At 51.0% G+C, this 24,188-nt stretch overlaps 8 protein-coding genes across 8 annotated transcripts; 3 read left to right on the top strand and 5 right to left on the bottom strand.

Moving 5' to 3' along the window:
* Window positions 1–955: 955 nt before the first annotated feature.
* Window positions 956–3,390, top strand: N7477_005224 (putative C6 transcription factor (Leu3); the record flags this gene model as incomplete). The annotated part of the gene is made up of 8 exons (XM_056966887.1): window positions 956–1,140; window positions 1,193–1,238; window positions 1,291–1,397; window positions 1,455–1,757; window positions 1,810–2,247; window positions 2,304–2,575; window positions 2,626–3,072; window positions 3,122–3,390. The coding sequence occupies 8 exons, from the start codon at window positions 956–958 to the stop codon at window positions 3,388–3,390; spliced, it is 2,067 nt and encodes a 688-aa protein (XP_056823668.1).
* Window positions 3,391–4,493: 1,103 nt separating this feature from the next.
* Window positions 4,494–5,805, bottom strand: N7477_005225 (uncharacterized protein; the record flags this gene model as incomplete). Its single annotated transcript, XM_056966888.1, has 5 exons — window positions 4,494–4,800; window positions 4,866–5,093; window positions 5,159–5,282; window positions 5,330–5,485; window positions 5,550–5,805. The coding sequence occupies 5 exons, from the start codon at window positions 5,803–5,805 to the stop codon at window positions 4,494–4,496; spliced, it is 1,071 nt and encodes a 356-aa protein (XP_056823669.1).
* A 3,174-nt stretch (window positions 5,806–8,979) lies between these two features.
* N7477_005226 (SDR family oxidoreductase) lies at window positions 8,980–9,777 on the top strand (the record flags this gene model as incomplete). The annotated part of the gene is made up of 1 exon (XM_056966889.1): window positions 8,980–9,777. One exon carries the CDS (start codon window positions 8,980–8,982, stop codon window positions 9,775–9,777), a length of 798 nt encoding a protein of 265 aa, XP_056823670.1.
* A 2,283-nt stretch (window positions 9,778–12,060) lies between these two features.
* N7477_005227 (uncharacterized protein) lies at window positions 12,061–13,809 on the bottom strand (the record flags this gene model as incomplete). The annotated part of the gene is made up of 3 exons (XM_056966890.1): window positions 12,061–13,343; window positions 13,392–13,557; window positions 13,624–13,809. The coding sequence occupies 3 exons, from the start codon at window positions 13,807–13,809 to the stop codon at window positions 12,061–12,063; spliced, it is 1,635 nt and encodes a 544-aa protein (XP_056823671.1).
* Window positions 13,810–15,034: 1,225 nt separating this feature from the next.
* On the bottom strand, window positions 15,035–16,981 carry N7477_005228 (uncharacterized protein; the record flags this gene model as incomplete). The annotated part of the gene is made up of 3 exons (XM_056966891.1): window positions 15,035–16,437; window positions 16,524–16,760; window positions 16,813–16,981. The coding sequence occupies 3 exons, from the start codon at window positions 16,979–16,981 to the stop codon at window positions 15,035–15,037; spliced, it is 1,809 nt and encodes a 602-aa protein (XP_056823672.1).
* Window positions 16,982–17,622: 641 nt separating this feature from the next.
* On the bottom strand, window positions 17,623–19,131 carry N7477_005229 (Oxalate decarboxylase OxdC; the record flags this gene model as incomplete). Its single annotated transcript, XM_056966892.1, has 4 exons — window positions 17,623–18,275; window positions 18,329–18,515; window positions 18,565–18,717; window positions 18,766–19,131. 4 exons carry the CDS (start codon window positions 19,129–19,131, stop codon window positions 17,623–17,625), a joined length of 1,359 nt encoding a protein of 452 aa, XP_056823673.1.
* A 427-nt stretch (window positions 19,132–19,558) lies between these two features.
* On the top strand, window positions 19,559–20,350 carry N7477_005230 (YoaK family protein; the record flags this gene model as incomplete). Its single annotated transcript, XM_056966893.1, has 1 exon — window positions 19,559–20,350. The coding sequence occupies one exon, from the start codon at window positions 19,559–19,561 to the stop codon at window positions 20,348–20,350; it is 792 nt and encodes a 263-aa protein (XP_056823674.1).
* Window positions 20,351–21,128: 778 nt separating this feature from the next.
* On the bottom strand, window positions 21,129–23,498 carry N7477_005231 (uncharacterized protein; the record flags this gene model as incomplete). Its single annotated transcript, XM_056966894.1, has 3 exons — window positions 21,129–22,416; window positions 22,467–22,601; window positions 22,666–23,498. 3 exons carry the CDS (start codon window positions 23,496–23,498, stop codon window positions 21,129–21,131), a joined length of 2,256 nt encoding a protein of 751 aa, XP_056823675.1.
* Between the last annotated feature and the right edge of the window lie 690 nt (window positions 23,499–24,188).

Raw genomic sequence — 24,188 nt, forward strand, 5'->3', positions numbered from 1 at the left:
AATATATAGTCATCGTAGAGGGTGATGTCACGTTGAAGACATGGATCGCCTCGGGCGTCATGGTGGCGCTGCCACTTGTGATGATTCGAGCCACTTTCTCATTATACGGACATGGACATCTCTAGCTGCTTAGGTCAACATGGGAATCATACAATGTTGTTGAAATGGCTGTCATCCGAATCAATTACCTACACGGGCGATCGGTATACTCATTCGAATGTTTGTTAGGGGTTTGCAACTCAGACAGCCGAGGCACTACAAACTAGGTATGGCCAATCTGGAGGGGTCGGATTGCATTGGACCTGACGGCCTGGACACACGATAATGCCAACAAATGCATAGGCTCATACAATTCCCATGTACTATTCCCAAGGTGTCCCATACTCTACCCCTCCCCCTTGTCCATCCTCGGAACTTAACGCTCGTTGGGTTCGCTCAATGCGAGACGCCCTGCAGAGATTGAACTACTGGAATAGAGAAAAAAGAGAAAATCTACCGAAGCTGCAGCTCGCCGCAGGTCTTGATAGACCTGGACCCAGGGAGTTGGTTTTCTGTAAGACTGCGTCTGGTGCACCCTTACACCGGTGGACACGCGGATCGAGTAGCCTGAACCCGAACGAACCAGAGGAGATGGGTGTCTATCTCAGGGCGCAAAGTGCGAAGGTGAACAGGTGCGGTGACCTGTTCTGGAATCCCGGGGACTCGGTCATTTACATCTCTGTTGTGCTCCTCAAGGGATTCACCCCTCTCTCGCACAGTGTAACACGCGGGATGGTAGGACGAGCTTTTGCTGTGATTATCGTTTATGACGATGTGGGAGTCGCTGATCACTGGAAGTACTCGAAACGGTGCACTGCTTGCACTGTATTGGAATTTCGGTAATGTTGGTAACTAGAGTAATCTTCACGTCCACCATCCAAGTAAAAGAGGAAGTCCAGGAAGATGAACAGCGGACATGGGCCAAGGTTTATACTCGCAGCCAAGTTGGAGAATCCCGGTCCCGCCATCACCCCCCGGCACACTCCGGCCCGGAACCGGCACCGGGCCTTCAACTCCCGTCACTCTCTCTCTCCGTCTATCAACCCGGTCGCGCAAAGGCATTCCCGATCATTCAACAGGAGTACATGGATCCATGGAGACGTAAGAGCCCCGTAGTTTCTTCTCTACATGTCACTGACATGGTTCTTCGCAGGCCGAAGAAAGGAAAGAAGGCGTGCACCGAGTGCCGCCAGCAAAAGGTCCCTCTCGATCTGGATTACTCTTCTATTGACATCCCACTGATCCAACCAGGCCAAATGCGATGTATACCTGAACCCCGACCAGCCATGCACCCGGTGTCGTAAAGTGAACGCAAGATGTGTCGTGTCCGACCCGTTCAAGCGCGAGCACAAACGCAAGTATGGAAATGGAACATGAAAAACTCCGGCTCGAACGGCGACTGACACATTCGGTAGGCGCATTTCCGACCTGGAACGGGAATCAGAAGATTTGCGACGCAAGCTCAGAGCATCACAGCCGGCTGACCCTCACCTCTCGCCGATTGCGCTTCTGACAGCGGCGGCGGAGATGGGGGCGCGTACGCCGGCCAGTGATACTCTCTCCGAAACACAACCGCCTCCCTCGTACCCACCACAGCTCCTGGCACCGATGGGTCCGGAGCACAGCATCCCGGGACCGGTATGCGATGGTGATACCAAGTCGCGCACCCTGAACGGCATTCAGATCAGCGCGCAGGAAATTGATGATCTATTTCAAATGTACGTGCCAGTGATGCAGGTGGCGTAGTCAACCATTGATTCCAGGATGCAGCTTCTTCCGCTATTATGCCCCATTTCTTCCCATTCTCGACCCGCAAATGCGGCCCAACACGTACTATGCACAGTCACCGTTCCTCTTCTGGGCCATTATCGGCGTTGCATGTCGGGCATATGCCCGAAATCCGACTCTCTTGATGGCGCTGGCTCGCAGTATCATGGAGATGGCATTGCTTTCAACCCTGTCGGTGTCACCGCCATCGAACACCATCCAGGGCATCTTGCTTCTTCTCACGTGGCCATTTCCGAAGGGGGACCATCCCGACGTGACATTCCCGATGGGTGGGATTTTGCTACACATTGCAATGCAGAATGGTCTCCATATTCCCATGTCCAGCCATGAGTTCTCACGCGTCAAGATGCCAGCTCCCTCCGAAGTAGACCTTCTCCGCCGCTCGGAGTTATGGGCGCATTCTGTAATCGTTTATCAGCGGCAAGTAGCCTGGAAAAATCATATTTTTTGCAGTGAAATGTGCTGATCCTCAGAAGGGTCTGTGTGACCAAGGGTCAATTACCGCGAGCGCTAGTTGATCTTGGACAGGATCCGGCAAAGGGTCCGGCACAACGACAAGGCCTGTTTGAAAAGATTGCGCCTTGGATGGCGTTGAAGCTTCGTTGTCAAGTGCTTATTGCCAAGTGCAGCGAGGCAGTCACTGAAAATGGGCTGCGTACTCTGTCCCTGGACCAGGAGCGGGCACTGGACCTCATTTTGCGTGACTATGAAGGTCAAGTGGACGACTTGGAGCTTCAAGCCGTGACTGGTGTGTCAAATTTCGTCTTCTTCAATCCCTTCGCTAATCACCGGACTCAGATGACGAAAGGTTTGATACAGCTCTGTGTAGGATGGCAATCCAGACTTTCCACCTGTACAAGAACCAGACATTAATCTCGAGTGGGTGTTGTCCACGAATACTCGTCACCGCCTGCCGCTTGATCGACTATATTCAATCACTTTGCGAGCGTGTCGGCTTCTTGTCCATGGCACCAGTCCAGATGGGCTTTGCATTACTTCTTGCTTCGACGTCGTTGCTCCGCATTCTCAAGAGTACACTGGCTTCTCAGGGTCTCGAAACCAGCCGTGCTCGAGCTTCACTTTTCACCGCAATAAACCTGGCCCAGCAAATGTCGGTTGACAGTGCCGACCTAGCTGCAAAGACCGTGACCGTCTTAAAGGCAATCTGGAATAGCAGCAGGGCTTTCCGCAAGATGGATGGGACCGAGTACAACTCCCTACGTATCCGCAGTCGCCTAGTATTGAGTCCGATCCTGAGACACGGTCTGGTGGTGGCGCAATGAGTTTGATCCAGGTTCTCGAAGCGTGAGATCCGTGGTGGAACCGGCTCAGGGCAACGGCTACGCTCACTCGCGGTACACAGGCGCGACGGGGAGCTCAGTCGGCGAGATGAATCGAGAATTCGCAAGCGGAACGACTACATCTGAAGTGCCCGAGAGAAATGATGCCTTTCATCTGGACGAGCAATTCCTGGCTGACTTTGAGTGGGCACTGGGGGACGATGCGCTGTTCTCTCTGGATCCCCTCTCGTCCAACTGGTCTACGACAAACAATCTGCTGTGACGAATGAATCATTATTAAATGGCTGCCCTTCATTTATCCGGCTTCATGTTCGCACCATTCAGGATGTCAGCATCTTTATCATAGGACTCAGGCGAATGGGCAATATCACGAAGACTAGCGTCTTCATTAAGCTCATTCTCTCCTGTGTTCTGATTCGCTTATAACTCAACAGAAAATCGACGCAGCTAACCTCGCTAGAGTCTCATCATCCTTGGAGAGGCTTTCCGGGCCACCCTCTATGCTATTTTCATTGTTTGGGCGGTGGAACTCTGTTTTGGAGTCATCGGGCTCGTCCTCATTTTCCGACTCTATCTCGACCGGCGAAGACAGCTTTGGGCGTTTTGCAATGGGAGCCACGACCTCAGCATATGTACGAGTCTGCTTGTCCCAATGGCAGAGTCAAACAATGGAGATTACAACAGCATCAGGACAATCTGCTCGATTCGCGGCCACTGCACAAACGGAATGATCAGGTATTGTTACCGAGCACCTCCAGTAGTCCTCATATTATCGAAATTTCATATTCGTAATGAATAAAAACTTGTGCATCAAGACTACTAAATCTCAAAGGATCCATCCCTCCAGCCAACCATGGAAATCGGTAGTATGGCGTCAACCAAGAAGAGCACAGATCTCTCTATCTAGGGAGCAGCGTTGCGAGGCTGCAATCTTTAAGCAATCATGAAATCGTTGTTATTCGCAGATACGTTAGAAATAGCGTCCGACAAACTCTCGGACCCCGCTTATTTCAGTATGGAGCTGGGGGCCAAGACGGAATAATCGGTATGTTGTTCCACCAAAAGCCCCGAATTGAATACACCCATAGGCTCACTTGGCTTTCTTCCCATACGTGTAGAATGCACTATTAATCAGTCGGCAGGTAGTTGAATGACCATTATGACTTTTATGACAGAACAGTTTCTCTGATGAGTGATCCAAAATTCAATCTAATTTTAAAAGAACGTGTCTGAAGAAGTTCAGATACTTCTACCAACCACCGTCTTCGGAATACGTCGTCTTTCTTTCAATTCATGGCTTTATCCGTGGCCAGCAAAAGATCTTGAAACCAATGAGTGGAGCTTGCTCCCCATTCAATCCACATTTTACGCGGAGGAGCTCGCAGAAGCACCGACCGAGAAGCTACCCGAGGGCATGGAGCTGTTGGTGCCGCTAGGAGCGCCGCCCATTACAGAGCTGTCGGAATTTTCGTGTCCACCGTTGGCATCGTGATAAGCAGCAATGCTGTCATACGAGTTGTCGGTGTAATCTGCCGTGGCATTGATGCCGATTTGGATCCAAGCGAATAGACCATCGTCGAGGCTTTCGCCAAGGTAGATATACTCCGGGAAGGGATCATAGGCACTGTCGGCTTGCTCAATGGACCACATATCTCGGCGTTTGAAGTGATGGCTTGCGTGTTGATGTTGTAAGGATAGGTATCTTCTACAGCAGAGCGAAGGACTTCGTTCCAGAACAGCTGACCGATGTGAGCCATGCTGCCGGTGCCCACCTCGAGAGTCTTGTTTGGCAAAAGCTTCGCACCCACATGGGTTAACAGGTGAGTGTGTGTGGCACGACCTTCATAGTGTCCTGGGAATATGGTCTCGAAGCTCGCGACTCCGTCTTTGTCCGTCAATTGAATGCCGCGAAGATACGTAGAGTCCCAGCCTCCAGCGGCGTAGTTGCCAGACTCGGAGATTCCACTATGAAGATTAGTCAGAGCCTCGACATCGCAAACCTGTTCTCAGAATATAATGAGATTACATACCTGTAAACACCAGTGGCGTTTGCTTGCCAAATGTCGACCAGTGCACCTGGGACCGGCCGGCAAGTGTTGATGTCGATGTACTGGACTTCCAGGAAGGTGTCCACGCCATCTGAGTATAGTTCCTCTTCTCACATTGTGACGCATCACCTCACCCCAAACATAATTACGGACCATCAGTGACGATTGGGGTCAGGATGCAGCTGGTGTTAGCTGCGAATACCACTGACTCCGGTGTCGCAGGGCTATAGTTGAGGATATCTGTCTTGTTGTGGTTAACTGCCTCCCACTTCTCAAGAGCAGCCAGGTTTCTGGTCCACTTCTGGGAGGCTATAGAGTATGAGTCCTTTGCTTCTTCAAGATGGGTTGGCGGCTTAGAAGAGGGAGGACTTACTAGTTGTGATCCCACGCTCCTTGCGAAGCTGTTGGACGGTACGGGCACGCCGGGCAATGTTGTGCTTCGCCAATTCTCGCGCGTGAAGACTATTCTCACATGCTTCCAGAGAGGTCTTCGCAGCAGCTGCCATCGCATCGCGAGCATGAATACCGCGCTTCACCATGTGCGGATCGTGCTGTTCACCTGGGTGAGCTATGGCCGGGGCAGCCAAATAGACTGCTGCCACAGCAAGGAATTTTGAAAGCTGGACCATATTTGGAAAATTGTTTTGGTATTGGTAGAAAACCGTAGTCGAGGGGACCGATAATCAAGAACTCCTTGATGGCTAGGCCATAAGAGCGAATGGTTTATATAGGTATCGCTCATCTCGCTGCCGTTGCTGGACGCGTCATCGTGGATGTAGGCCGGCTCTCTAGATATTGAGCATATGTTCGAGACCTTCTGCTTGAGCCGTGTGGTCACTAATGGCTCTCCTTTGGCCCTCAAACTCACACTCGTTCAAGCTCCACGGGTGCTTGGCGCCGCGTGTCGGGCTCTTTAGGATACTTCCACCCGCGAGCAAGCCCCGCGAGCTTACTGGAGTTGGCGGTGATCGACATGGGCCTGGCCAATCAATTGGCTCGAATTGAAAAGAAGGATTCTGCAGTTTCCAGCCAAAACGAAGGAATTGCGTCTACAGTACCTTGTCTACAGGGGTCCATGAAAGATGGGTCATAACCGGCATTTGATTTCGGCTTGAGACCGCGTCAGCAGTCATTGTGCCGGCGATGAATTTTGGGAAGGCATTGCAGCCATAGCGTATCTTCTCGGTCATGTCGCTCCGCTGATTAATCGAAACAACGTGAATAGTCATTCAGAGAAGCCTGATCGCACGGTCGCAATGTACGTATCACCGATTGCTTCATCGTGGGAGAAATGGGAGGGAAAGGAAGAAAATTCGCGACTTAATTGCATTGGAGAGCTGGATATAGCCATCGGTCGCAAGTTTTTTATTTTTTTTTGTATTGTCCCCACGGCATTATGGTACCACCTCAGCTTCTCAATTGGCTCTGTATTTCCAAATAGGTGTAAGGCTGGTCTACGCGGAGGAAGGGGCTTGGCTTGAGCTCGATTCACGCACGAGTGCGCTTCTTTGGTGTTCACAGGTCTGCCCAGAACGCTTGCTTATCAAGTAGCCTTGGCAATGGAAGCTATACCTAAGTGTACGTCACAAAGGCATTCTATATTTAAATATATCGCGGCAGCTAGCACTGCCCGTACCCCATGTCACCCTTTCTGACGATTTGGAACATACCGTAGACAATTCAGGGTGTCTAGAGAACAAAAAATGCATCATGAACACTGATATAATTTTGAAGAGTTATCTTGCACAATCCATGGCCTTCGATACGGTCACCGACGTTTCTCTAACCTCGGAGTATGCCTTGTTGTTGCGCGATGAGCAATATTTACTTATACCTTGAGCTTACTTCTGTATTCAATTGACGTATGACGACATATAAACGCTGCACCTGTAGTCAGTTGAGCCGTAAATTTAAAAACGCTCGCAGGATCTCTCTTGTGATGTCAGGAAATCTCAATGTTCCAGATCGTGAGAAGACCTATCAACCTCTAATCCGAGAGACTTCATCCTTGCTCGCAGTATGATACCCACTACGCGCTTACCTTGATGCAAGATAGGCTTCAAGGTCTTCTTACTGAGACTGGATCCCAATTGTGACAGTGTATGTGTGTCTAAGCTTACATTCAACAAATTCAACAATTCAATTCTTCCCAGCCAGAACGAGGACTTTTCGGGATGCTCGGAACCATGTCTGACATCTGGATCATCGAACACAGATCGTCAGGAGTTGTCTATATAAACGTGCATCGCACCCTCAATCTACGTGCAGTAAATTCTAGCTGTCTAGCCCTGGAAACTCCTCGTCTAATTGGGAACCACTATTGTCGACTACTCAAACCCTCATATCAGAAATTATTGTTGTGAAGAATTTCGACTAAGAAAACGCTCGCAAATTGTGTGATACCCTTGCCCGAAAAAAATGGGCAGGATAGAACTGTCGTTTTAGCAGCGGTAGGTTGTGGAGAATGGAAGCGATCACCGACATGAAACACACCGTCAGTGTTAGAACCCATTTGTAAGTGTTGCTCCAATTGAATCTATCATAGTCAGTATGGGTCGAGCTTCAAAGCGTCCTTGACTCGATGCTTACGGGTCGTCCGGATCATCAGGGCCATTCCAGGTGTTAATCTCCAGATCCTCTTTTTCTCGAATGGGGTTGAGACCTACTTTCTCAATATGAGAGTGCCGTTTGAAGAAAGATCGGCATCTAACACAGAGTAAGCAAGCAGGGCCTAGTAATGGGATGGGATCGTCCAGTTGGACAGAGCGACACCTACCTCGATAGTGGTGCAGAGTGGAAACGGTAGAGGATCAATACATAGCTTCACTCGCGGGCTCCACATCGGCTTGCGTCCGGGGTATCTCATCTTCATTTTGTCTTCCATAACTATGAATCAGGCACGATGCGTGAAATAATTCAATATGGAACTTGGACTGAGCCAGAAAATATGTCCGATTTTCTGAGCATCGCTGAGTCAACGACTATTCACACAGAGCTCCTTCTGCCCATACAATGCGTCATGGCCCGGAGTCATCGCGATCCTGTTTCGCGAAAGGTTTTCTTTGGTCTCGAGATTGAATGATTTGAATTGTGTACATAGATTGTAGCTAGATGGTCATGACTGCGAAATTGAGAGTCATTATGCCGATATCTTGACAATTTTCACTTCGACCGGCGCTAACGCTATCCTGCCACGAGAAACCCTTTTGATCGACTTTGGAATGTTGGCCAAGGTGGGGGCTGTCTCAACCATGAGGTAGACACCGCACAAAATCAAGCGTTCAAAACTGATTTCCGGCGTGACTAAGGAACCTAAACCATTTGGAGCGAGCGGTCAGCACCATATTAGCATATTCACTATGTTAGCACTGTGTTAGCACCGTATGAGAACGTTGGGTGTGATGTTCGGGCCGAGATCACCAGTAGGGAAGCAGGACCGGGCGAAGTCATGACATCATAGCGCCGCCGTCATCCGCATCAACTTTCCACGTCGTTCACTATTGTTCTTCCCAGGTTTTCCCGGTTTGGGCGAATCAGACAGTGCGTCACAACAAGGCTAGACACAGCAGACAATGGTCTCGGTAGCGAATCAAATGGCCCCATTGAGACCGGGATACCCCGTTATTAAGTCATGCCCGGAGAGGCTTGTCACAGAGAGGGGTATACCAAGCTATATAAGCCCATGCTTTCCTCTGCAACTTCAAAAATCATATATCTATTATTCCTCAACACATCTCCCCCTGATCCTCCATTTGAACATCTCTCCCACTTCAAATTACCTCTTTTGAAAAACCACCGTCACCATGATTCCCGTCCCTAAAGCCGACAGCCTGCAGGACCTTTTCAGCCTCAAGGGCAGAGTCGTTGTTGTTACGGGTGCCTCCGGCCCCCGCGGAATGGGTATTGAGGCTGCCCGCGGCTGCGCCGAGATGGGTGCTGATCTCGCCATCACATACGCCTCGCGTGCCGAGGGCGGCCAGCGCAACGCGAAGGAGCTCAGTGAAAAGTACGGCGTCAAGGTCAAGGCCTACAAGTGCGACGTGGGCAACTGGGAGAGCGTGTCCGGCTTCGTTAACGATGTCATCAAGGACTTCGGCAAGATTGATGCCTTCATTGCCAATGCCGGTCGCACAGCCAGCAGCGGTATCCTCGATGGTTCCGTGAAGGACTGGGAAGAGGTCATTCAGACCGACTTGACCGGAACCTTCCACTGCGCCAAGGCCGTCGGCGCCCACTTCAAGGAGCGCGGCACCGGCAGCTTCGTCATTACCTCCTCTATGTCTGGCCACATTGCCAACTTCCCTCAAGAACAGACCTCTTACAATGTGGCCAAGGCTGGCTGCATCCACATGGCCCGTTCCCTCGCCAACGAGTGGCGCGACTTCGCCCGCGTCAACAGCATCTCCCCCGGCTACATCGACACTGGTTTGTCGGACTTTGTCGACCAAAAAACTCAAGACCTTTGGAACTCTATGATCCCCCAGGGAAGGCCAGGCCAGGCTAAGGAGCTGAAGGGAGCCTATGTCTATCTCTGCAGTGACGCGAGCACCTACACGACTGGATCCGATCTGCTCATTGACGGAGGATACTGCGTGCGGTAGATGATGAAGCACATTTGAAACTGTCACGAAATAGTTCTTATTGTTAATGACTGAAATGTTCACAATTTAATCGTGTACAGTCCACCTTTAATCGCGTAGAATGGGCTGTTTTGCCCTGCATCTCGGGTTGCTACAAATATGCGGCGGACATGATGCATAGCCCAGCCAAGGACCAACAAAAACAATTAGTTCACTCAACACTCTTCATCTATACACCAATGGGTTGGATCAATTGCATTGGTAAAAAGTGTCGTTCTTGACTTTTGATCGACTGAGGATCCAGAAAGGCCGTAACGATCGCTTCAGGCAGATACTCACCGCTTTAAAAACATGGGTTGGGCGGGGGTTTGTCTGACGGATTGCTCGGTGGACATTAAGGACAGTTACGAACCATCTCCTCTGGAACGGAGATATAAAATAGAGAAAAGCAATCGGGTATGAACAGAAGATTCAAGGGTGCCACTTCGTCGTATCGCTCATTTGGTTGTGCGCAGACGGTTAGAACGCCGCGGACTCGGAAGTGAATGTGCACTACTGATAGTCTCAGCTCCATACAAAGTCCGGGTCCGCTTCAATTGTGTTCCTATGTCGTGATCACCGAGGGAATCGGCCCTCGCTCTCTTGATGTTATAATTACGGTGGTGGAAGTTCTGAATCGCATCTGAACTTACTTGATGCAGCCGCTGTTCCGGCGGACCATGGGTTGAAGCCATCGAGACATCCTGCGGCGAGTGCTGAACAGCGGAAGATTGCTATTTCTCGCGAATCCGGTTCATACTTGCTGTCAATCTGACTGTTGAGTCATCCTGTGGCGGACACTGACCAGCATGAAGGGGCTGGTTCTGGCTGACTCGAGTCATGAATGAACTTCCCGGGGCCGTTGGGACATCCTGCGGCGGACATTCACTGAAAGGAGGAGATTGGTCCTCCCCGCTCATTCGAGATATGGATGCCCTCACTCGGGCAATTGAGACATCCTGCGCCATTTGTACAAGTCCAATCTGCGGAGGCACAGTCGGCAGAGGCAATGTGCATGGCTCGAAGTTTTTTTGTCATCGAAAACTCCTGACCGTTTAGATTGACTTCTTTATCATGGATGCTAGGAAAATGGTCTTCTCCGTCGCTCTCTTGGGATGATAACCAAAATTTACGATCCATATTTGAGGCGTCAAAGGTTTCGAATGATACTCTTTCTTTCCTAGACAGTTGAGGTGACCGTCTGGGTGGCGATTCTCCGTCCATGCGGGGACGATCCATTTAGAAGATCACTTTGGACCTTGTCAAGCTAGGAGTTAGATGGGCATGATCTGGAAGGGATAGCACTGCGTGCACCGGCCAGCTGAATGGACATGACAGTGGATGCCACCTCTGAGAGGTGAATTAATAATGACGAAGTCATGATGGTGCATCTCCGGTAGTCCCTACGTTAGCACCAGGCTGATAATTTCAGTCTATGCTGACCTAGACATCTATGTCAGTTCCTTGAAGAATATAAATTCAATGTAAAACCGTCGCTGCTTCATCTGAGGTCATGGGCCTGATATTTCTTGCCTCCGAGTACCGATGCGGTAACTCGCCATAAGCGAGCGAGGAGCTACCAGGACCAGTATCTCTGTCATAACTCATTTCTTCATCGTGACATTGAGTCTCGATCTCGTAGGATATATTTAGTGACTCGTCCCCGCGAAAGACGAGCTGCCAGGATCGTGTCACCTGTCCATGACCTTTTCTCTGTGGTCGAACTAACTCTCGATCTCTTTGAGAAATGTTTCGTTGTTGAGTTTTATCGGATGACGAGTTGTGAGGTCCAGGGTCTCGGCTTACAGTCTTCCCTTTGTCGTAGGAATGACCATCGCACTTTCGAGATGATAGCAGAAATTTGTGATGGGATAGTCACCAAACATGTGGATGCACTCAGCCATCCCACGAATACGGTCTTGGGTGTGGCTGAAGGGTCAGCAAGCTGTTGGATTTGGGGAGCAGGACAACCTTGGGGTAACTTGGTGCCCCCTCGACAGCTCGCAAGGGCCCCTATCTAATTTCAAGGTGAGTAGATATAGAAGTTTGATACCGATGAAAACACGGTTTGAAAAAACCTAAGACCGATAACCATTGAAGATTTTCAGAGACACATTGAATAGCAATAGTCCAATTAGTAGAATATTGCTATGCTTCGAAATTGAATAGATGATCTTGACAATGCTTCTTCTTCATCGTACTATACGTTGCAATCTACCGCCTTTTAATACATCGGTGCCATTCGTTTCTAGCGTTATCATTGATTCATTGCTTTGTTTCCTGGACAAGGCCATCCTGTGAGTGGGAGACCGCGATGGCGTAGGGATCCACGGAAGTGGAAGAGAACTTGCGTGCTGGGACCCTTGTGGCGAACAAGATATCTAACTCGGCATAGGTGCGACCTTTCGGCTCCGGCAGGCGGAAGAAAGCCCAGATGAATGCGACAAGTGCAGTACAGCCCCAGATAAAACCTGTCTTCCCCGACAGATTCCATGCTGTGGGGGACATGGCGTATGGCTCGATGACCATGGAGACGACATTCACGATCTGATAGGCCGTGCGTGCCAAACAGACAGTGAGGGGCCGCAGCCGAACACTAGAGGTTTCGCTGACGATTGCGTAGGCGATCGGGCCCACGGTCAGAGAGTACACGAATAGCCAAACGAAACACAAGGCAGCCTGGGCCCACATAGCACCATTGGTGTGCGCTGCTGCATTAACGATTCCAATGATGAAAAGTATGCTACAGAGGGTACCGAGACCCCAAACGTAAAGGGTGCGACGTCCAAACTTTGTAATCAGAAACCAGGATAAAACGGTCCCGACAAAGGCGATGGCGGTGCAGCCAACGCCAAGTTGAAAAGCATGCGAGGTGGCGATGCCGGCTTGCTCGAAGAAATAGGTAGGCGAGTAGGCAAAAGTACTGCCCGACAAGATCTGGCAACAAAATGTTACGCAGCAGATCTCCGTGCGGCGCAGGTCGACACCTTTGAAACAGTCTAAATAAGTGGTGCCAGATTCAATCTCAGACTCAATCTTCGCAGTATGAACCATCATAGCTAGTTGTCCATTAATCTGCTCTTCGGTCTTATTGCCTCCGAGACGGCGAATGCTGTGTTTGGCGTCGTCTAGGCGATCCTTGCGTACGAGGTACCAAGGGCTTTCCGGTGCCAACCAACAGACAATTATCAGAGGTGTAGGCCACAGCCATTGTAGAGCAAACGGAATTCTATAGCCCCATTGATCTGAGCGGTTCACCAAGCCATATAACACTCCGGACGCAATCAGCTGGCCGATGGCCCAGCACATGTTGACATAAATGGTAAGATAGCCTCTCAGGTTGGTGGGACAAACTTCCGAGGCATAGGCTGGGCCAATGGTGGCAAAGACGCCCCATGCGAACCCGCAAAATATCTCACCCACGAGCAAGACGGTAGCTGTGCTGGCGAAAAATACGATGAAAAGGACAGCGTTCAGAAAAGCCAAGGCGACAATCATGACAAAACGATAACCAAAACGGGAGGCAAGATACCCGTTCAGGATACCACCTGAATCTGTGTTAGTCTCTCATCCTCTCTGGCGGGACAAATCCTTACCGAAAATGCACCCGACCGTACTAGACATGTTCAGGCCAGTCTGCCATCGAGCAGGGATCTGCCACTGAAGTTTTTCGCCGTAATACTGCCCATACTTGTGTTGAAAAGAAGGGTATCCGAAAAAGTTGCCCATCAAAATGATATCGTAGCCCTCCATAACGATTGACTGGAAGTGAGTGATACAAGTAAGCCATTAAGTGTCTGGCAAGAAGAGACAGTAGCGAAGGCCTACCATTGAAATTAATGCTGACCAAAACACAGCTTTCCGATTGTCTCGAAGACCTTGCCACAGAGTCTGCGCGTGTTCTTCATCTGTGGCGTGCTTTGCTTCAACAATTGCCCCATGGCCCAATGTATCCTCTACGTGGTGAGCAGCTGACTTCTCCAGCGCTACCTCAGTCTCTGTGAGGTTCATCATGCCGTTCCGTCACCAAATACCAATCCCAGGAGCAGAGGATGGTAGATATCGACAGCAGAGGGTCTTCCAACGTTCCTTTGAGCTTGATGGGAAGGAATGTAGGCGGATTTGAGAAAAGCTTTTTTTACTCAAATGAGTATTTGCACGTTCGCTGGGTAGCACGGCTCTACATATCGAGTTATTTCGGCGTCGCTCAGCGACGCCATTATTCACGTGCCACGCCCAGATCTGGAGATCGCGGGGAAATTACATGCAGCTGCAAGGATAGCTTGACTCATTAAGGCTAGCGGAGGTGGGCTAGCCAATGTGCTCGAAGGCTCTGGCCAGTAGGGCTCGCGAATATGCAGTCTAGGAATGTCAAATTCAAACAATACCAAATTTTGCACCTATCACAAGGTTATATGCAATGTCAGAATAGCAGAGACTAGAGAATTTTTCCGGGACCGCAGTCACTTTCTGGGGAAGTGAAATGTGGTCAAGGAGGCACAGTCTATGATTGGACGCGTTGACGCCACCGAGGCTACCGAACGATCTATACCGTATTCGAAACGGAGTGGCAGGCCGCCTGCCAGGGTTAGCAAGAGAATGGGGCTTGTGCTGATCCCCAAATGTTCTTGATTTGAGCATTCCGAGTGTCGAAGGGTATGTCGGGCCGGACTATTGTCCTTGGCCGATCGAGCAAGGCTGCACAAGTTGATTGGCATATCCGGGTGTCCGTAGATGTATCTGATCCTATAAGGCATTGAGCTGGCTGACACGACAGCTTAGATAGTTATCACGCGCCAAACCATATTTAGAGGAGGGGTTTCGAGGTGCTTATATTTTTCAGATTTGGATTAGGTCTCTCGAATTCTGAAGAGCAACGAATGGATGTAAGCACCCCAGTCTTCAGTAGGCCTCCGGAGGCATCTGGATGACTTTGAAAGGAAATGATGATTGCATTTAGGCGTTGCTTGATTCTTTTAGACTCGGGAACGTTCATGTATTACACGATGCTCTCTGGCGCCAAATATCATGTATAGAAATTCGTACCTCGTTACACTGCGCCAACAACGAATGCCATTTTCTTGGGGCATCAAAGCTAGCCGAACTCGGCATGAGATCTTTGAGGTGGGGACCGAAGGCGGTTATCAGTCTAGAGAAATACCAGAATTGGGCTCAAAGAAAATTTTTGGCTACCGGGCCATGTTCATTCTATGTTCATGAGGTCATTCCATCATGCATTCTAAGCTTCATGGGCTAGAAGTCCTTCAGCCTCATGGGCTTCATTAGCCGCCCCATTGTGTGACAGGTCCAGTTTCTCGGCCATAGCTAGCCCCTCACGACGACCCTTTTCGGCATTGACCATCCAGACCAGAGGGATCGGGAGCACGATCAGCACTGCGATGAAGAAGAATCCCGACCGCACCTGACCTGTCGCGTCAATCAGACCACCGACGATAGCTGGGCCAATAAAGGAACTTCCCTTATCGGTAGCAGCGTACAATGCGTAAAAGGCAGCTTCGCTGCCCGGCGGAATCAACTGGCCGAAGAACGAGCGGCAATAAGATGACAGTCCACCCGAGACGACGCCATGGACAATAGCGAGAGGGAAAATTTCCCAAGGCCTCTGTAATCCGAAAACACCCCATTTTTTGATGAACGGGATGTATGCAAGCATGCCATAAAGTGGAATGATTTCGAACAGGACAATGCAGACAATGATCGTATGATTTGGCTGCAGATTGAACCATCGAGACACATGAGGCCATAGAAATGCGCCAGCCATTCCACTGAGTGTCGCAGTAATACTCAAGGCTCCGACTGCAATGGTACTTAGTTTCAACTCAGTGCGAGCGAACAAGATGGCCGTGCCCGAGACAGTGGCCATGGCATCCGACAAGAGGAACCAGGCGACCAGGAATATCAGCACTTCACGTAACTGCACCGCCACCTTCACTGTCTGCCAGAGCGACTTCCAAGCAAATCCAACGAGTCGCAGCCACGCGCGCCACTTTGGAAGGCCGGGAGTCGTGGATTCGTCGAAGGAAGGGCCGGGTCGAGAGCGCAACCAGCGGCGCGACACGAGGGTGAAAGCACCCCACCAGATTCCGACCAACAAGAGCACGAAGCGGGTCGGAAGAGTATCAGAAATTTTCGAAAGCGACGTTTTCTTGAGCAAAATGAGGAGCAGAATGCTCAAGACTTGAACCAACACAGCCGCGCAGTAACCCAGACCTACACCCTTGGAAGAAATTTGGGTAGAACGCTGAAGCTCCGGTGCAGAACCTTGGGATTCTTTACCCTTCAGCCCTTCCTCGACAAATCCAGTCTCATGATCCGCATCCTGAGTCCCGTCCGCACTATCGTCATCGTCCCATGTATTCCAATCGGAAGTGTCCTCATTTCGACTCAGGTTGGACAGCTCCTCCCCGCCCTCACGTTTCGAGCCTTGGATTGCCGGATCGTTCGCAACAAGGACTGGCAGGAATGAGTTTAGCACGACGAAGGAGGACCCGAGACAGGTGACACCGATTATTGCGAGAACTGAGCCGAGGATGAAGACTGGAGGTGCAACGAATACGAATAGCATGCTGGTGACGGACCCAATGAAGCCGAAAGAGAGAAGCAGAGTCTTGCGATTATGCCCTGTGTATGACATGACCATGGTTAGCTGTCCAGCTCAACCCGTCTTGTTCGCTTGTGAAGATTTGTTCTGTGAGAGGAAACTGTACCATAGTCGGCTAGGGCGCTGAACGAAATCAACGTCAACGCCTGGATGAGTACTGCCAGCGAGAAGGTGTACATGGCAAAGCTGGCGGTATTGATATGCAGCCCCAAGAACCCGACCACACATTGGTCACCTCCATGTTCTTTCTCCGGAGCACCAGGGCCCCAGCAGGGCTGATTGCTGTCTGGGATGGTACCGTGCTCTCGCGCAAGCTGTTCGAGGGTCAAGGGCAGAAAGGATCCTGGACTTTAATGAGCAGGGGCTCTCATGAGTCAAGTTGTATGGTCACGCACCTACACCGCAGACAGCAAACACCTCGGCCGCGATACCATAGGAGTACCAGCCAAGAATCTCCTGGTGGCTGGTTGGGGTGGTATCTTCACCGACATAGCGCGGGGGTCGTTGGGGAGTCCCCTCGGGCCCGGGTGTTGATCTGAACGCAGCGAGCACGTCTGAGAGCATGGAGGCAACGTTGAAAAGACGAAACCCAGAAGCTTCATGCCATAATTAGAAAAGAAAAAGTTGCGGATCACGGATGCGGGCGGAACCCTGGAACATGAGGAGGCTCCTTAAGGCACAAGTGGGGACGCTATGACGCAGTAAATTGTGACGGATCATCCAGGAACGGACCCACCTGGCACTTCCTATACCTTCAAGAGAACAAGGCTGGAAGACAGGCAAATCAAGTCAGCTACGTTGTGCGGCAATCTAACTTGTAGCTGTAGAGTTGAGCCTACTCTGGCACCAGCCAAGCCACTTTCAAAAGGCACTCGTCCATCCCGGGCCGGCAGTATCGAATCCGACCGCCTTTTACAACGGAGGCACTTTGTCGGGTCTAGGTATGGACATTCATCAGGTTTGATTTTAGTATTGTCTCCTTAGCAATATTGGCAGGCAAGTTCGATCCCCGTCGGAGTGAATGAGTGAATGACTTTGTTCTTGCCGGGTCGTGGGAATTATGACTATCCTTGGGCCTCCTCCAAACGGACTCCGAAAGTTCACCGGGCAACATATCTCACGGGCGGCTTTCAACTTGCGTAGAATATAGTAGTTGCAATGCCAGATTCGGAGCTCGAGTCCCCATTGGCGCTAAAAGCCCGCGATCATGGTCGAGTGTCCTTTATGGGGTCCTTTTCGGCTCCCTCAATCTGCTTCAAAAATGCTTCTGCGGCTTTGGGGTCATTAGCAAAGAGATGTTCCGCGACCATTCGTTGAGGGGTCTCTCCAAGCCACTGGAACAACGAAAAGTCTTGGAACTTGTCTGCGCGGAAAATCTCAAGAACCTCCAGTGATTCATCATTACTCAGGTTTTCAATAAAATGTCCCATGTTTCGAGGAACAATGCCGACGTCCCCAGCCATGTAATCAAAGGTGCGAGCCTTGCCCTCAGCTGCGAAAATCGTGACTCGCGCACGTCCCTTGATAAAGTAGGTCCATTCATCCGCATTTGGGTGCCAGTGCATTTCGCGCAGGGCGCCCGGCTCGATTTCCAAGTGGGCAGCGGCCACGGTCGAGGAAATTGGAAAATTGGTAGAGTCAGTAATTCGGACGCATCCGCCCGATGTGCGGATGGGATCCTGGGCACGCATATGGTGCGAAAAGTCCAGTCTCGACTTGCGAAACCCGCTTGGTTTCTCGTGGTCGATGGGCCCCGGAATCGAACCACGGAAGATGTATCTTTCTGATTGAGGGATCGATTTAAACGCGTTCGGCTTCAAACGGAAGTTTTCTGCCAGCACCGCCTTAGATGTATGAGCTAGATATCATGAGTACTGATCGCTTGGAAGACGTGAGATCTGAATTTCATACCCATCCAATCCGTGAGGAGAAAAGTCGACTCCTCGGAGAACTGGCCGTTATCGAAAATCAAGAGAAATTCCGTGCCATTGGGACTCAATCCTTGCAGTGAATGCGGATGGCCAGCCGGGAAGTACCACAGATCACCAGCTTCGAGATCCTCCATAAAGCTGCCTCCATCAGGGTCCAGTGCTGTGGCCTAGATGAAGTCAGATGTGAGTTACCATGGTCGGGGAAAGCACACATACCCGCACGCGGCCTGCGAGGACATATGCCCACTCGGCTTCCGTGTGCCAGTGCAGCTCACGGATAACGCCCTCGTCGAGGCGCATGTTGACGCCTGCCAATTCACGACTCGTCGGTAGCTCATGGATCGTAGTCTGTCGCGCCCACCCACCTTCCTACAACACGTGTCAGACCAGTTTCGATGGACGGGTCGACAGACTCACCTCGATGCGCATATGCGAGTCAGCAAAACTCCAGCGCATGTTCGACATGCTGCCATGATCCGTGCTAGGAGGGCGGACCAGATCGGGATTCTGGCGCTCGCGGTCGGGATTTCGTGGGCCGTCAATACTCGCGCCGTCGCCATTTCTAAAGGGTAAGGGCTGTCGACCCTCTCCGACCGAGTCGACCTTGTGATCGTATGGATCACGGTGATCAGGCCTGAAGGGCGGGCTACCGAAGAATTCCTGATAGTTGCTGGGAGGCACTCGCATCAATTGTTGGACCGCATGATCCGGAGCAGGGATCCCATATGCGCCCAGCAATCCCAGACTCATCAGAGCTGCGACTTGTTTTGCCAGAAGTTGCATTCTGATATGGCAAATTGATATTCAATGGAAGTGTTTACGACTTGATCAATCGATCATCAATTCTCTGGCCCTTTCTAACGTCGTCTTTGGCCTCACACTGCCCAGGATCCCCTCATTCGAAATACGTCAATTCTCCGGACACCTCCGGCAGTAAATCTGGAACCTGATTCCAAGCAAGAGTTCTCATTGGGACTTCTTTTCCGCGACCGTCTGGGTTGGAGTCATCGTAAAGCTTAACGGATCGGCTCGGCCACAAATTATGCGGTAACCGAGTCTTCATCCCCCCGCGCGGTGGACCTACAGTAATGACGCAGGGGAATTGCCCTCTTGGCGGGGATTAACCGGTAAGGTGCGCGTTCCCGCACAAAGGCTAGGTCCAGGTACATCTTGACATTCTTACCTAGTGAAAAGTACTCTTCGTCTTATCATGCCCTTGTCTCAAGAGACCGACGCATTGTTAGGGGGCGAGCAGCCGCCGCCGCGGCGATCGCGCCATCTCTCCCAATATTTACACAATGAGCTTGACCCACGCTACGGAGACTGGGTATTGCTATTCTGCTATATCATTACCGGTCTACTCGACAGCTCGGCGGTTTTTATATGGGGCTCCTTTGTCAGCATGCAGACCGGGAACACCGTCTATTTTGGCCTTGGGCTAGCTGGTAGTGATGATGATCGATGGATCAAGTCCGGTACCTCCATCGCGGGTTTCTGTTTCGGGTCCCTCTGTTTCGCCGCTTTCCATCGTGCTTTTGCGCCACGACAACGCTGGGTGCTGTGTGCATCCTTCCTTGTGCAACTGATCTGTGTCGTTGGCGCGGCTTTGATTGTCACTCTCTACCGCCCCGCCCGTGATGACCCTTTAAGCTGGTTGGTACTGGTGCCCATTGGGTTGATAGCATTCCAGAGTAGCGGACAAGCCGTGGCAAGTCGCGTCTTGAATTACAACGGCCTTACGAGCGTTGTTCTTACGAGCATCTACTGCGACTTCTTTTCTCATCCAGACTTTCTGTCCTCTAAGGTGATCGCTCATGCCGAAGAGATGCGCCGAGCCGGCGCGATCCTTTGTCTTCTATTCGGGACCGTGTTAGGTGGACTATGGGCGCATAGCTCGATCGGTATGATGGGAGCCCTCTGGACAGCCGCCATTCTGAAGGGAATGATTGTGATGGCGTGGTCCGGATGGAAGGCCAAAGAGAGTAATTTAGGTGGTGAATGAGCGCATCTTTTGGCAAGCAAGGAAGATACACGACCCGACATAGTACTGAAAAGACGGTGTCAGGATAATGATGCCTCTTCATGTTTGTGTTTAATGCAACCATCGATTCAGAGGAACAGGAGGTCTGCGCGTGACGATGTGAACACCATCTCCAAATCAGCTGCACATGTGTAGCTCAACCCCATCCAGATCTTGTCGCGCACATTCACCATGCAGCTCAGATAGATTCAATTGGGTGTCACTGTCAGTTCAGAGGCCGGGCTTGAAATGTCTTTGAGGAACTGTTTGATTGGTACTTAGGTCGTACAGCCGATGTCTTGCGTATCGAAAGGAATTGGAGCCCCGTAGCCCCGTAGCCCCATAGCCACGATTTTTCAGCCTCCGAGGCTCTAAAGCCACGTAGGGAATGTCAAAACCGTGTAGTCTACCATATAAAGGGCGACGTGGCAAGCATCGGTGGGTATGCATAGGATGAAAAAGTGGCCACATGAGTTTCTACAGAGACCTTTCCATCACAGACATCTCGCAATCGATAGACAGCCGTAAAGAACAATGCAGTATCCGCATTTCCGTAGTCAAGCTGCGAAAGTAAAGACGCGTATTGAGTGGACAGCCAGTCCTGGTAAGAAGCCCTGCCTGATGTACACCATGAACTTGTATCGTCATTCAGGAAATCTGGCTTCAAACATTCGGCACCCGAAAGGATTTATATCTAAACCAATAAATGTGTTCAGGTTCATCCGTTCTGAAAACATCCTTGTTCCGGCAGTGGCCTTCTTTAAACATGAATTGTTGTCGCATTCTCTTTGCGAACAAATTCAAGGAAGCTTTTGAGATCGTTGTGCTTCGGCTGGCCGACGAGGAACACAGCAGGTTTACCATATGGCGCAGAGATACGGGCTGTTTGACCACCATGGTATGTCCGCCCCGACCAAGCATGTGTGTATGACTGGTTTTGGCCTGGGAAATAGACCTCAACGCTCTTGCAGCCTGGATCAAGCACGGGTGCAATGTACAAGTCAGAGCCCAGGAAAAAGCTCTCGTAGCTGATCGCCTTTGCCTTCGCGTCATCAGGGTGGTAGATGACCGGCATTCGCACCAATGGCCAGCCCAGGTTCTTGCTTTCTGTATCAAGGATTCTACGCCGATAGGGCGCCAGACTGCGGAACATACGGGCATTGTAGGCGTAGTACGCATAGGTTGACGCGTTGGTGTAGAATTGCGCGTTGATCTGGGGAACATTTCCTTCGTGTGACCGGAAGACAGCGCTAGATACTGCGGATAGCTCTCCCCAACGACCAAGGAGCTCGGCCGTGCGGTTGACGACGCCATTACTGTCCCATGTAGTTGTGTATCCGCCAATCTCCACGTGGCCATGTGCATAGCCGGACAAGCCCATGTGGCCCATGACCGTTACGGCCGACTTAATTCCATCATTGACACCCCAGTTGGTATTCTGGTCACCGGCCCAGTACAAATTCATGTACCGATTGGCGGCAAGCGCGGAGGAGCGGTGGAAAATGATTGCGTCCGAGAAAGAGGGGACTACCTCGCCGAGCGAGTGGTGCAATTTGGCCCACTCTCGAGGGTACTCGTTGTGATAGAAGAATGGATCCAAGCTTTTATTGGCGAAGCGAGTGTCTGCGTAGATAGGCGTGTATTCCCCGAAGTCACCCATGTACCCAGACACGTTGGCACTGAAGACTTGTTCGACAAGAACGTTGCGGAACCAGGAACGTGTGGCGGGGTTGGTCAGATCAAGAATTCCGGCATCAATCCCGGGACCGCTGGACACGATGGAAGTACTGTTTATGGTGGAGTTTTGGATCATATAACCTCCTTGAGTGGCCTCCAGGAACAGGTCTCGGCGATAACCATCAGGCTTACTGCTCACATTTGCCAAGAACGGGTTGATGTATGACAAGGTTCGAACATTGTGGTTGTCCCGCAGATCCTGAACAAATTGTTTCCATGTGGGATACAATTTGGAATCAGACTCCCAGTTCCACCATAGCCGTGAGATGTTGAGAGTCATGTACGAGGCGCTCTGGGAATGCGTGCCAGACCTATCCTCGAATCAGTACGGCGCAAAGATGAACAGCGGGAGTGGCCTTACCAGTCCTGCAGCCATACAGCTGCAATGGGACAGTCTTGCTGGAGTCCACTCGCGACGATTCGGTTGACTTTTTCTTGGCCTCCTTGAATTCCGAGAACAGCGCCGGTATCGACCCATTGTGGGAGCGCTGGCATTCTGGAGTGAAAGTTTAGCAAGTGTTCAAAGGTAAAATCCGTGTAAGCGACCAGATGTTGCTTACTTTCCGATGTACTTCGTGAGCATGGAAATTCCATCTAACATGCTACTTCCCTGCATGAAATAACCATCGACCTTCAAAGCGTCGTATCTCACTGTCACCGCCCGAGGGTTGCGAAAATCGAAGTTTGCATAGCCCGTGCCATCTCGGGAGAGATGGAACACCCGGGACTCCGAACTTATGTACTGAGGAGTCGCCGAATACGTGGTAAAGTGGTCGCCGCCGGCAAAGTAGCTGTCCTCGTTCTCCAGGCGGTTAGTTGGCTGATCGCCCCGACCGACACCTTGTTCACGCGAGAAGATAGGCACAGTTTGATTCTTGAAGGAAGCAAAGGATGCCTGACTACCAAGTCCGTAGAAGTCCTCAGTTGGTGACGAGGAATAGGTGAAAAACAACTTGGTAGCGGCGTCTGAGCCCGAAGAACCAGGGTTTAGATCGATGTGGAAGGCGACGCGATCTGGCAGCTCAGCAGGAACCCCCAGCGAAAGCGAGAAGCGCGTGTTTCCATTCCCGCAACCCGTCAGGATGCCTCGCACGACGGCCACATTGTCGTGGGCACGTTGGGTAACTCGGCTAATTCGTTGTCCGGTGCATTTGCTCCTATCGATCTCCGTGATATTGAAATTGCCACTAGAAGCGACGACTTGATCCTTCCCAGCGCTTGCGCTTAGAAAGAGCTTTCCAGGTATTGTCTCCCAGATCGTGTGTCCACGGCGGGCGATAGAGAGATGGTTGGTCCTTTCATCCACGACAAGGTTGAAGCCGTTACCAAGATCCCACGGTGCCTTGGACGCAAGAGATGGCGACGATACTGCAATCGCCGCCCAAACCCACATTCTTGACCATAACATCTTGAAACTGATCTCCCTGTAGGTAGACAAAGGAGCTGGGAAGCAGTTCCCTTATTTAAGCGTCACTATCTACCGAGACGCCGAGACTCCAAGCAGTTTTAGGTAGTTCAACATGGCGCTATAAGGGAACGAAATCACCATTATTCACGAAGATCGACTGTTGCAACGACGTCAGTTGGCTGATTGAAAGTGCCGATGGTGCCATAGACCCCACACTTCCTGTTCGTTCGGCTCGAAGCGACCCCTCCGGTCGGAAGTCTACCGAAGCGGTCCCGGGGATGTGATGTCCTGCATAGCTGTTAGGAAAATACATTCGGTGTCCCCTGTGCTACCATAGCCATCATAGCCATCATAGCCATCATAGCCGAATTGATCGCTCGATATGGAGCTCTGGGTTCCTTCGATCCTCGCCGTCCTAACCTAGAGCTCTGCTTCTTCAAAATGTCCAATCCAGGGGTTACCTAACTTTTGCTGGGGTGACAAATGTGGGGGTTCCGCAGAACGGGGGAAATTTCATAGCCTGTCGGCCTGCGGGCCATCGCGCCTTAGGCTCTAAAATGGCAGAAGATTATTCCCGATCTGATGACGCAAATGCAAGGGTCTAAATTATGTCCAGAGAGATCATGACATGACTTGGAGATCTCGCAAGATGCCACAGAGCAGTGGTTCCACGGC

Source organism: Penicillium maclennaniae (genome assembly GCF_028827695.1).
Source record: "Penicillium maclennaniae strain IBT 15551 chromosome Unknown utg000004l:1.0-3007600.0:1.0-3009580.0, whole genome shotgun sequence".
NCBI lineage: Eukaryota > Fungi > Ascomycota > Eurotiomycetes > Eurotiales > Aspergillaceae > Penicillium > Penicillium maclennaniae.